Source organism: Somniosus microcephalus, chromosome 3 (assembly GCF_052327205.1).
Source record: "Somniosus microcephalus isolate GS21.2 chromosome 3, FLI_Smic_1.0, whole genome shotgun sequence".
Lineage (NCBI taxonomy): Eukaryota > Metazoa > Chordata > Chondrichthyes > Squaliformes > Somniosidae > Somniosus > Somniosus microcephalus.
Genome location: NC_140989.1, coordinates 61,249,840 through 61,263,743, shown reverse-complemented (window position 1 = coordinate 61,263,743; position 13,904 = coordinate 61,249,840). Strand labels below are relative to the sequence as shown.

The 13,904-nt window shown below is 43.9% G+C and overlaps 1 protein-coding gene across 3 annotated transcripts in view; it reads left to right on the top strand.

Annotated features, from left to right (window-relative positions):
- Nucleotides 1-13,904, top strand: part of mta3 (metastasis associated 1 family, member 3) — a 383,768-nt gene that overhangs the window by 301,185 nt on the left and 68,679 nt on the right. For all 3 annotated transcript variants that reach the window (XM_085980730.1, XM_085980717.1, XM_085980708.1), the window contains exon 20: nucleotides 11,375-11,410. In XM_085980730.1, coding sequence (XP_085836856.1) covers nucleotides 11,375-11,410 — 36 coding nt within the window. The remainder of the gene's footprint in view (nucleotides 1-11,374; nucleotides 11,411-13,904) is intronic.

The window sequence follows — 13,904 nt, the reverse complement described above, 5'->3', positions numbered from 1 at the left end:
TGTTTTCTAACATCTAGCCAATTTTTGATTCAATTTCAAGATTTATCGTGGATTCTCATAGCTTTGAATTTAACTAATGTTCTTTCGTATGAAACTTTATGAAATGCCTTTTGGAAGTCTAGGTACACCATGTCATAGGATTATCCAGACTTTACTTAGGTTGCCACTTCCTCAAAGAAATTGAGAAGGTCGGTCAGACAGGATTATCCCTTTTTGAAGCCTTGCCAACTGCTATTTATCAGGTTATTGACTATAGATAATAATCAAGTTTACTCCTGTTATTCTATTCCATTATCTTACATAGAGTTGAAGTAAACCTAATGGATCTGTAATTGCCTGTGTCAGATTGGTCACCCTTATTGCATATATGGGCCTCTTTCCAGTATAGTGAGTCCAGTGACTCCCTTATAATCATAGAATAGAATCATAGTACAGCACAGAAGAAAGCCTTCGGCCCATCGAGTCTGCACCGGCTCTTTCGAAGAGCAATCCAGTTAGTCCCACTCTTTCACCATATCCCTGCAATTTTTTGTCCTTCAAGTATTTATCCAATTCCCTTTTGAAGGTTACTATTGAATCTGTATCCACCACCCTATCAGGCAGTGCATTCCAAACCTTAACCACTCGTTGTGTAAAATAGTAATGATTGTCAGTGTCTTCCAAATCCCCTCCTAGTCTTTATCAGCACTCTGGGATAAATACCATCTATCCCTAGAGATTTTTTAGTTTGAGTACTTTAAGTTGCCTAGGATTTATATCTCATTTATATCAAAGTCATTAATTTTGCTTTGGGTTATCTCTGAGCACTGCTTCCAATTAACTAACTAACTTGCCATGCATAAACCACATTTGGAAGACCATAGTTACTGTTATAAACTGCAGATTAAATTATTTTTCCGCTTTTTACCTTTTTATAGTTTGACTTGAGTGATTTGTAGCGAACCTTGCTAAAGAAGATTGCTCCATAAAACATCCAAAGTTTTAAAATATGCTTTTGTAACAACAAATTATGATTGGAATGTAAGTTGAACTTAAAAGCAGGTTGGTGTTGCCAAGTAAATTTCTGTGCTAGGAAAGCTTATATTACGTGTAATCTGCATGCTTAGTGGAAGTCTACTTCTTCTTCTGATAGCTAAACAATTTTTCTTTGCTTTTCAAGTGAGTCTCGGTTGTGAATGTAAAATACTGTCCTTTTTATCCAGCATTCAAATAGAATGTCTTGTATGGGAAATTTTATGTAATTGATTGTCTTATAATCAAGATATGTGTCTACCTAATTGTAAGATACATTTTCATCCCTTTCTCCCTAAAATGCAGGAAAACCTTAGGTAGACTATGTTATACTTGTATAAGATTTCTTTTCTTTTCTTTTGATGAACCAAGAGTATGATGCAATAACCCTAGCTGATGCAATGAAACACCTTTAGATGTAATTGAAGAGCTTGTTTGTTGAATATAATTTTGCTTTTTAAATTTGCGAGCATATAATTATTGCTAAATATTGTGCTGCATTGTAGCATTTCTTACCAAGAATTGTAAAACTGATTTAGAAAATAACATTCTTCTTCTAAAGGCTGGATCACATTTTTAAATCCTCCTCTGTTTACTACGAAGCCAGCTCAATGTCGAGAAATGTTAGTCCTTCAGACAAATAATAGTTAAAAGCTTTTTCCTTTAGGCGGTCTGATGCTACATTGCATTCATGCATGGAAATGCTGAGTTGTGGAATGATGGATGTAATCAAATTTGCAACTTTTTAGATTCAGGTAATTAAATTATGGCCCGGAATTTGCGGTCAGCAGCGAAGCAAAGGTGTTTGCCACTGGCCCCGAAGTAAGCTTTGTACAAAAATCTCCCGATCTCTGTGCTGAGAATTTCGGGTTTTTTGACGTGTAATTTAGTTAATGGGGATTCCCAGCGAAGAGCTGCTGTGACAGCAACAAGCTGTCTAAGCAGCCAATCAAAATGCAGAATTCTCACAGAGAGCCAACTGGGAAGTGGGTAAGTTCCTTTAATTCTAACTTTTAAAAAATGTTAGAGAGAGTAAAACAATGATTGGGGTTCTCACATGGGGAAAAGGCAAACCTGAAATAAAGATGAATTAACTTTTTTTAAATTTCTTAAATTTTTATTTTTATTTAAATGGATAAATTTGACACTCCACAAAATTTATATTAGTTTTCAGGACCATAACCTTTGTTTAGCAATCAGCACACTGTTAAAACTCCAGTTACACCTAATCCAAAAGTGTCTAACCTTTAATGGGATATTTAACAGTGTTATTAAAGTGGAAGAGCTGAAATTTTCATCAGTTTTGAGAGAGTTGAGAGATTGCACTGATTGCCGGCTCTGTGGGCGGGATGGTGGGGGGGGAGGCGCACTGCGCAGCCTGTGGCGGAGCAGTGAATGACAGACCGCAACTTCAAGATATCCGCGTTAGACTGCGCATGCGCTAAATCCTGAAGTTGTGGTCAGTTTCAAAGGCGAAATGACAGCAAACGCTGCCAGTTCGGTGTCATCGGGACCGCAAATTTAGACCTAGTCTACTCAGTCTCTCCTCAAAGGACAATCCCCCCCATCCCAGGAACCAGTCTGGTGAACCTTCGTTGCACTCCCTCTATGGCAAGTATATCCTTCCTTAGGTGAGACCAAAACTGTACACAGTAGAAACATAGAAGATAGGAGCAGGAGTAGGCCATTCGGCCCTTCGAGCCTGCTCCGCCATTCAATGAGATCATGGCTGATCATCCAAATTCAGTACCCTGTCCCTGCCTTCTCCCCATATCCCTTGATCCCTTTAGCCTTAAGAAATATATCCAACTCTTTCTTGAATATACTTAATGAACTGGCCTCCACCGCCCTCTGTGGCAGAGAATTCCACATGTTCACCACTCTCTGGGTGAAGAAATTCCTCTTCATTTCAGTCCTAAATGGTTCACCCCTTATCCTTAGACTATGACCCCTGGTTCTGGACTCCCCGGGCATCAGAAACATCCTTCCTGCATCTAGTCTGTCCAGACCTGACAGAATTTTATAGGTTTCGATGAGATCCCCTCTCAATCTTCTAAACTCCAGTGAGTATAAGCCCAATCGACACAATCTCTCCTCATACGTCATTCCTGCCATCCCAGGTATCAGCCTGGTGAATCTTCGCTGCACTCCTTCCATGGGAAGAACGTCCTTCCTCAGGTAAGGCGACCAAAACTGCACACAATACTCAAGGTGCGGTTTCACCAAGGCCTTGTATAACTGCAGCAAGACATCCTTGTTCTTGTACTCGAACCCTCTTGCTACGAAGGCCAACATACCATTTGCCTTCTTAACCGCCTGCTGCACCTGCATGCTTACCTTCAGCGACTGGTGCACAAGAACACCCAGGTCTCTTTGCACTTCCCCGTCTCCCAATCTATTGCCATTCAAATAATAATCTGCCTTCCTGTTTTTGCCACCAAAGTGGATAACCTCACATTTATCCACATTATAGTGCATTTGCCATGTTTCTGCCCAATCACCCAACCTGTCCAAATCGTACTGGAGTTTCACGACATCCTCCTCACAGCATACCCTCCCACCCAGCTTTGTGTCGTCTGCAAATTTGGAGATATTACATCCAATTCCCTCGTCCAGATCATTAATATATATTGTGAACAGCTCGGGTCCTAGGACCGATCCTTGCGGTACCCCACTAGTCACTGCCTGCCACTCGGAAAATGACCGGTTTATTCCAACTCTTTGCTTTCTGTCTGCCAACCAGTTCTCTATCCAAGTCAGTACCTTGCCCCCAATCCCATGAGCCTTAATTTTGCACGCTAATCTCTTATGCGGGACCTTATCGAAAGCCTTCTGAAAGTCCAAATACACCACATCCACTGGTTCTCCCTTATCTATTTTACCAGTTACATCCTCAAAAAATTCCAGTAGATTAGTCAAGCATGATTTACCTTTTGTAAATCCATGTTGACTTTGTCCGATCCTGTCACTGTTTTCCAAGTGCTCTGCTATTACATCTTTTATAATGGACTCTAGCATTTTCCCCACTACCGATGTCAGGCTTACCGGTCTATAATTCCCCGCCTTTTCTCTACCACCTTTTTTGAATAGTGGGGTAACATTAGCTACCCTCCAATCCATGGTACTGTTCCAGAGTCTTATCGAGTTCTGGAAGATGACCAGCAATGTATCTACTATTTCTAGGGCCACTTCCTTAAGTACCCTGGGATGTAGATTATCAGGCCCTGGGGATTGATTGGCCTTCAGTCCCATCAATTTTCCTAACACCATTTCCCTACAAATACTGATTTCTTTCAGTTCCACCCTTTCATCAGACCCTATGTTCCCCGGCATCTCTGGGAGGTTATTTGTGTCCTCCTTTATGAAGACAGAACCAAAATATGTATTTAGTTGGTCTGCCATTTCTTTGTTCCCCATTATAAATTCCCCTGATTCTGACTGCAAGGGACCTATGCTTGACTTCACCAACCTTTTTCTCTTCACATATCTATAAAAGCTTTTACACTCAGTTTTTATGTTCCCTGCAAGCTTACTCTCATATTCTATTTTCCCTTTCTTAATTAATCCCTTTGTCCTCCTTTGTTGAATCCTAAACTGCTCCCAATCCTCAGGATTATTGCTTTTTCTGGCCAATTTATATGTCCTCTCCTTGGATCTTATGCTATCCCTAATTTCCCTTGTTAGCCATGGTTGAGTCACCTTTTTTGTTTTATTTTTATGCCAAACTGGGATGAACAAATTCTGTAGTTCATCCATTCGGTCTTTGAATGTTTGCCATTGCCTATCCACCGTCAACCCTTTGAGTGCCATTCCCCAATCAATCCTACCCAACTCGCTCCTCAGACCATCGTAGTTTCCTTTATTTAAATTGAGGACCCTTGTCTCTGAGTCAACTACTTCAAATTCTTCATTAAGATGGAGAATGATCATATTATGATCACTCCGACCCAAGGGGCCTTGTACAACAAGATTGCTAATTAATCCTTTCTCGTTACATAATACCCAGTCTAAGATGGCCTGATCTCTGGTTGGTTCCTCAACATATTGGTCCAGGAAACCATCCCGTAAACACTCTAGGAATTCCTCCTCCACAGTATTGTTACTAATTTGGTTGGCCCAATCTATATGTAGATTAAAGTCACCCATGATGACTGCTGTGCCCTTATTGCACTCTTCTTTAATTTCCCTTTTAATGCCATCCCCACCCTCCTCCTTACTGTTTGGAGGTCTTTATACCACCCCCACTAACGTTTTTCTCCCCTTAGTATTTCTCAATTCTACCCATACAGATTCCACATCATCAGAGCTAATATCCTTCATTACAATTGTGTTAATCCCTTCTTTAACCAGTAATGCTACCCCACCTCCCTTTCCTTTTTGCCTATCTTTCCTGAATATCGAATACCCCTGGATGTTGAGTTCCCAGTCTTGGCCATCCTTGAGCCACGTTTCCGTAATCCCAACCAAATCATATTCGTTTTCCTCTATTTGTGCAGCCAATTCATCCACCTTATTACAAATACTCCAGCTGTGGTCTCACCAGGGCCCTATATAATTGCAGTAAGACGTCTTTACTCTTATACTCAAATCCTCTTGTAATAAAGGCCAACATGCCATTTGCTTTCCTAATTGCTTGCTGTACTTGCATGTTAACTTTCAGTGATTCGTGTACAAGGACACCCAGGTCCCTCTGAACACCAACATTTCCCAATCTCTCACCATTTAAAAAGTACTCTAAGCTTTGGAATTCCTTCTACCTCTCTCTCCTCCTTTAAGACACTCTTTAAAACCTATCCCCACTAATATCTCCTTATGTGGTTCGGTGTCAAATTTTGTGTGATAACGTGCCTGTGAAGTATCTTGGGACATTTTACTACGTTAAAAGCGCTATATAAATGCAGGTTGTTGTATGTTTAATATCTGAATATTTTGATGAATTTTTATGTTCATCAAGGAGAGGCAGGTCAGCCTTGGGAAAAGGAGTAACGTTTTCCACTTTTTGCACCGTAGTTAGCATTGTGAATACCATGATCAGATATAGCATAGGTTCGACGCAGACTAAAGCTCCTTCTGCACTGCCCCAAAAATGGACCTTAACTGTAAGATTGGGAGAGTATTCTTATTGCAGTAATGATGTTCCCATTTCCCACACCAGCCATTTTTATGGTCTCTCTGATTGTGAGTGCCAATGAAGTACTACTAATTGTCAGATTAGGCACAGTTTTGGCATAGGGACTATATCCATGGGGAACAGGGTTGGGAGTGCCTGGCCTCACTTCATATGGGACCCTTACAGCCATCTCAGAGATGAAACTTTCATCCCATTGGTATATGCTGAATTTAAACCTAGCTCATCAAGATGAAAGGATAGTTATATTTTTATATTTTCAGCTTTCTATACTTATTGTGTATTTCCCCATGAATATTACACATTCATTTGCTTTATAATAGTGACCATTTATGCATTTTTGTAGTTCAATGATGAGATTAGATTATTTCTGGTCTTTCAAATAATCAGGATCGAGTGCAAACCAATATGGTGGGTATATTGGGCTAAAAATTGAGCAGCGGCCCCCTTTGGGGTGCCAACTTTGCCGGGGCGCTACTTTTAGCGCCCCAGAAAAATTAGCACCCCGCGACAGAAATTGAGTGGTAGTGCCCCAAGAGGGTAGCGGGGTGCTACTGCAAGAGCCCCACCTCTCTCTTGGGGCGTTGCGAGGGAATACCGCGGCGCTATGTGCCGCGGGATTGCAGGCCTTCCTCCCCTTCTTAAAGGGGAGGGGCCTTGCGCAGCGTGACTCGGGGGCCAGCAGGGCTACCGGGGATCGGGAGTGCTGTGAAAAGAGCCCGGCACTCAAGAGAAGTGCCGGGCTCGTGGAGCGCAGCCGGCACTCCGCGGGGGGGGGGTGGGGACGGGAGTGGAGGCAGGTGCTGGCAGGCGGCCAGCAACAAAAATGGCCGCCCCACACCTCGCCTTTAACTAGCGCCCCCCTGACCGCAGGTAGGCCCCCCATACCCCATCGGACATAGCATCTGGCGGTATGTCGGGGCGCTGCACATGGTCATCGCCGGTGGCGCAGCGAGGTGCTACCGTTTACTGCCGCCGCTAACCTCCCGCTGAATTTTGCGGGAGGCGTTGGTGGCGCCGCACCCGGGCACTAGTTGCTTTGTGCCCTCTTAGGGTGCTAACGGGAGGTGCAAAGCAGCCAAATTTTTCCCCCATTGTGTTTAATCGGAGTTTAAGATGAATATAACACACTAGATATACAACAAAAACGTACACCCGTGACGAGTAGTGGATACTTGTCCAAGTCGGACAGAATGGCTGGTGTGCACGAACAGCTCTTCTCTCTCTCTCTCTTTCTCTCACTCCACTGTCTGTGCTAGGGGCTTTTCAGGTCTTTCTTTTATTCTCTTTTTAGAGGTGGACCTGGGGTAGAATATTGACAGGAGCATTTAACCTATAGAGGTTCCCCATAAAACAAGGTGCCCAATGATATGTCGAATTCTTTGTTTAGGGCATGGAAAAAAAGGCCAACCCTCATGTTATCTCCCACCTGTCAGGGGTCTTCACAGCTATCCTGAGAACTATTTTCCCCCTATCTCATCCGGCCCTGTCCTTCCAAAGCTAGGGTCTCTTATCTCATCTTGTCTTGTCCTTCCCCAGCCTGGAGTCAGCAACTCAGACATATCAGGCTGGCCTTCAGACTCCTCCAGTCAGAGGCCCCATTGTTGGAAATGCTTGTTATCAGTTATTTATGTTCATGCAGCTGGCTGTGCAAACTAACTATTTCATTTCATTTCATTATCAGACTATTGTACCATGAAATTAATCATTAAATTCCCAAAGATATCTTCTATTCTATTCTCACACACTGGTTAACTTATGCATTTTAGCAAGCAATTTTGTTAAACAAAGTCAAAATCCTAAAACATAGCAATATGATATGGTTATTTGCAATAATGGAAGAAACATAGGCGTGGGACCTTGGTTGGCCAAATTAAAGATACAGTCCGCAGCCTTCTGAGCCGCAAACAGCAGACAGCTAGCCTGGGAAGCAAGGTCATATGTGACTGCCACTGTTGGAATGCTATAACATCCACAGGGGACTGAAAACATGGGCAAATTTTAAGCATCCATCCATCTAATCTGAAGACACTTTATCTCAAGCTCTAATACACGTCTCCAGGAAAACAAAACTTAAGCAGTTCCAGTAAAACACAACTTATATACATTAACCCCTTACTTATCTTGAGCTCTAATACAATCATTTAAACACAGTATTATTCACGTCACACTTTCATTTGCATAAACATATAAATTGTGGGTACCCCTAATTTCTAACACTGATTCTGATACAATGGTGTCCAATTTCTAAAGAAATTAACCATTTTTACATCTGGATTTGGCCTATGTTTGCACATAATGGCTGTACCATTCATATAGCAACTAAGGACTACATACACATTTATTGTGCAGCCCTGACCATCCATTATTTTGCATGTAATATCTTCATTAATATATTTCTCAATAAATGAATATATTTACCAATATTTAACAAAATTGAGTTGATCTTGTGAAGGCGTTTGGCAATTTGATGATTGTTTTAATTTCATCACATTATCACTGATCCAGTATGAATACCACGTAAAATGTACTATTTATTTGTGATTTATTTTACAACACGAGAAATATTTTGGTTATTTATGAATGAAACTGGTTACCGATTAGAAAGTTACATAATTTTTGCAGCTTTAATTTTCCAAGTATTCTGAAGCATTCTAAATTTTGTTCATCACTTTCGTTTGAATTATGTATGTAAGCAGCACTTCACCCATCTGTTAATAAAAGGCTGTGTGAAATGCACAGTTCTGTTTAGACTGTTTAATCCATATATTAAAATCAGATTGCTTTTCCTTGATTTTCTGTAAGCTTGTGTTTTGTATGTTAAAAAAATCCTTTCAAAAGTGTTTCATTTCAGTTTCTGTATTTTCTCCCTCCTGATCAGTTTCCTTTGAAAGGTTACACTATTCACTGTTCTACTTCTTAATCTTTAATACAGGTTGGTTGAATTTCAATTTACGAAACTGACTTGAAATTGGCAAATAGATTATTGGAGAAAGGATACTATAGATTTAAATGAAAAAAAGACAGAATGAAGATTAAATCCTCAACTCAAGATCTGGCTTGCCTCGCTAAGCTCTTGAGTTGATTGACTTGCTGGTTTTTAATAATTCATTTTCCAGCTGACATAGGTAAATCCGAGTTGTTCATGAGCACAAGGCTGTTAAGGAAATCTCTTGAGACTGGGAATCAGCTCCCCCTGCTGCTTAATTTATTGTCAACTAGCTGAAGTGCCCAGTGGTGCCGAGGCTTTTTCGAGGGAATGTTGTTGGAAGAGAGAGAGAGAGCGACTGGGGGGAAGAGAGAGAGCGACTGGGGGGAAGAGAGAGAGCGACTGGGGGGAAGAGAGAGAGCGACTGGGGGGAAGAGGGAGGGGGAGGGAGGGGGGAAGGGGAGGGGAGGGGTAGGGGGGAGGGCGGGGAAGGGCGGGGGGAAGGGAGGGCAGGGGGGAAGGGGGGGGGGAAGGGGGGGAGGGAGGGCGGCCCCCCCCCCGAGGGTCGCGGCGGCCCCCCCCCCCGAGGGTCGCGGCGGCCCCCCCCCCGAGGGTCGCGGCCCCAACCCCCGAGGGTCGCGCCCCCCCCGAGGGTCGCGCCCCACCCCCCCGAGGGTCGCGGCCCCCCCCCGCCGAGGGTCGCGGCCCCCCCCCCCCCCCCGAGGTGAAGACCGCCGATTGCGCGCGCAGCAGGAGCTGAGACGCGGCGTCTCTCTCTGGCTCGGCCGGCGGGCCCGGTTGCCAGGGTAACCATGACGCTGACCAAGCCCCGCCCCCCGGCCGAGCCAGAGAGAGAGACGCCGCGTCTCAGCTGCTCCTGCTGCGCGCGCGGCCCCCCCCTCCGCGGGTCGCGGCCCCTCCCGAGGGTCGCGGCCCCCCCCCCTGAGGTGAAGACCGCCGATTGCGCGCGCAGCAGGAGCTGAGACGCGGCGTCTCTCTCTGGCTCGGCCGGCGGGCCCGGTTGCCAGGGTAACCGTGACGCTGACCAAGCCCCGCCCCCCGGCCGAGCCAGAGAGAGACGCCGCGTCTCAGCTCCTGCTGCGCGCGCACCCTAGCGGCGCTGGGCTGAGGCTCGGCCCTCCAGCCTTCGAGTGGGGCCGGGAGGTGCCTAGCTCGGGCGTGGGTGCAGAGGAGATGCCGAGGCTTCTAGGCCTACCTGGAAAAACGGGGAAAGGTAGGAAAATTAATGAGATTAGATAAGTTAATTACTTTCTAAATCATTTTTTTTTAAAACAATATGTGTTTTAAAAGCAACGTTTTTTTTTAAGACGCAGAAAGCGGGAAAAAGAAAGGAAAAGTTTGGAATCAAGATGGCGGCGACTCACCTCGGTTCAGAAGGATAAGGCCCGGCCACACACGCACCGATTGGCCTGGCGGCACATGCCAGCAACCCGGCGTACGATTGGTCGAGCTCGAGGTCACTCTGTCGCTAATGAGCGGATAATGAGATGCTAATGAGCGGAATGTTAAGGTTTTTCGGATACCGCGGGCGCGGTTTTAGCCCGGCCGAAACGTAAATACACTTAAAACCGTCTCGGAAGCGTAAGCTTTCTTTGGAGGGAACGCGTGCGTAGGTACGCCCTGTAACTTTCGAGCGCATACCCGACAGACGCACACGCGATGACAGACAGAATGACAGACAGACAGACAGAAGTACCGATTTATATATATAGATACAGGCTTGTTGAAAGAAATCAAGGCTGCTCTGCCTGTGTCAGTTGCTGAAATTTACACCTTAGTATTCCTGGCTGGCTGGATAATTCTTTAGGGGAAATTGCATTTGTAAATTCAATCAGACAGTTGCAGGATTGTGTTTTGAGGACTGGGTACTTAGAAAGTCAAGTCCAAAAAATATAATCTCTGTTGTTGAATGCTTAATTCAAACTTGAGTTTGTGCTGTTATATTGGCAGTTTGAAATATTATTCACATGGCCTTTCTATCAGTTCACATTCTCACACACACTTATTTATTATTACAAATGCTTCAATAAATTGCTCCCGTTATAGAAGGATTAGGATCTTTTGCCCATTTGTGCAGAAGGAGCTGCTTAGTTTGCAAAAGGATCTATTTACTAAAATGTGCAAAACCTGCTTCATATGGTTAATAAGCAACAGTCCCAAATATTCTTGAATGAATTAAAGTAAGTTTAGGGTATTACCTATTATTAAAAATATTCAAACCTTGTTTCAGGTGGGATGCAGAATTTTATTATGGGCAGATCATGTATGATATTTTTGTTTTACAGATGGATGCCCAGTTCCAGTTTTCCTACAGTCAGGAAGTAAGTTGTGCGTGTGGGAATGGCACATATGCTGCCTTTGTATTTGTATGTGAATGTGTGAACAGGCGATTGTGTAGAAAGAAAGAAATAGCTTGCATTTATATAGTGCCTTTCATGACCTCAGGAAGTCCCAAAGTACTTCACAGCCAATTAAGCACATTTTTGAAGTGTAGTCACTGTTGTAATGTAGGGAAATGTGACAGCCAATTTGCGCACAGCAAGGTCCCACAAACATCAGTTAGATAAATGACCAGATAAAGGCCCGTAATTTGCGGTCAGCGGCGAAGCAAAGGTGTTCGCCGCTGGCCCCGAAAAAAGCCTCCTGCAAAGATCTCGCGATCCCTGTGGCGAGAAGTTCTGCTTTTCCAACATTCAGTTGAGATCAGTGTAAGTTAATGGGAAATTCCTAGTGCGATGCTGCTGTGACGTCAACACACTGTCTAAGCAGGCAAGCACAATGCAGAATTCTCACAGCCTGGAAACCAGGAAGTGAATAAGCCCCTTTAATTCTAACTTTTAAAAAATGTTATAGAGAGCAGAACAAAGACTGGGGTTCTCACATAGAGAAAAGGTAAACCTGAAGTAAAGATGAACAAACTTTTTTTTAACATTTAAATTTCTTAAAAACGGTCATTTTTGTTAAAATCGGTAAATTTGACACTCCACAAATTTAAAATCAGATTTTCAGGGCCATAACATTTGTTTAGCAGTCAATATGCTGTTAAAACCCCAGTTACACCTAATCGAAAAGGGTCTAACTTTTAATGGAGTATTTAACAGCAATATTAATGCAAGAAAGACGACGTTTTCGTCAGTTCACTGATTTCCCTGTTAACACTGGTTGCTGGCTATGGGAGGGTGGTGGGCACGGTGCAGCCAGTGTCGGAGCAGTGAATGACTGACCGCAACTTCAGGATTTCCGCGTTAGCATGTGCATGTGCTGAATCCTGAAGTTGCAGTCAGTTTCAAAGGGGTAATAACAGCGAACACTGTTCATTCGCTGTTATTACTCACCACAAATTCCAGGCCAAACTGTTTTTTAGTGATCCATTGATGGCAAGAGGGAGAGATTATGATCCTGTTCCTCGTCTCTTCTCCCCCTCTCTTCCCCAAACCCCTTCCCCTAAAAGGGAAGTGGATAAAATGTTTTTAAAAATATTTTTAAAAGGTACAAGGAAAAGGCAAGGGAGTGGGACTAAGTTGTAACTCTTTCCAAGAGTTTGGATAGTGTCACTCTCGTTCCCAGTGAGCACTAATCCACAAAACACAACTGCCCCTAATTTGCCACTAAATTAGTAACTCACCGAGAAGCCACAGAATGGCTGGTGTGAGAGATGGAATATTGTCACAATGGAAGCAGGTTGTTTGATGCAATTGGGGCTGAGGAACATTTGGAGTAGACAGAGCTTTACTCTGCATCGTCCTGCCCTGGATGGTTTTCCCTCTTCCTCTATACAATCCAGGTGAGATCAGGAAACCTAAATTGGAACTTATGCTTGAATGTCCTGTTTGAGAGTCATAGTCATAGAGTCATAGAGTTTTACAGCACAGAAAGAGGCCCTTCGGCCCATCGTGTCTGCGCCGCCCATCCATCCCTGTCCAGTCTAATCCCATTTTCCAGCATTTGGTCCATAGCCTTGTATGCAATGGCATTTCAAGTGCTCATCCAAATGCTTCTTGAATGTTGTGAGGGTTCCTGCCTCTACCACCCTTTCAGGCAGTGAGTTCCAGATTCCAACCACCCTCTGGGTGAAAAAGTTCCTCCTCAAATCCCCTCTAAATCTCCTGCCCCTTACCCTGAATCTATGCCCCCTTGTTATTGACCCCCCTACTAAGGGGAAAAGTTCCTCTTTATCTACCCTATCTATGCCCCTCATCATTTTGTACACCTCAATCAGGTCCCCCCTCAGCCTTCTTTGCTCCAAGGAAAACAACCCCAGCCTGTTTAGTCTTTCTTCATAGCTGAGGCGCTCCATCCCAGGTAACATCCTGGTGAATCTTCTCTGCACCCTCTCCAAAGCAATCACATCCTTCCTATACTGAGGCGACCAGAACTGCACACAGTACTCCAGCTGTGGCCTCACCAGCGTTTTGTACAGCTCCATCATAACCTCCCTGCTCTTATATTCTATGCCTCGGCTAATGAAGGCAAGTATCCCATATGCCTTTTTAACCACCTTATCTACCTGTTCCGCTGCCTTCAGAGATCTATGTACATGTACACCAAGGTCCCTCTGACCCTCTGTACTTCCTAGGGTCCTACCACTCATTGTGTATTCCCTTGCCTTATTTGTCCATCCAAAATGCATCACCTCGCACTTTTCAGGGTTAAATTCCATTTGCCACTTTTCCGTCCATCTGACCAACCCGTTTATATCGTCCTGTAGCCTGAGGCTTTCCTCCTCGCAATTTACCACCCCACCAATTTTCGTGTCATCTGCGAACTTACTGATCATACCTTTTACATTCTCATCCAAATCATTTATGTAGATCA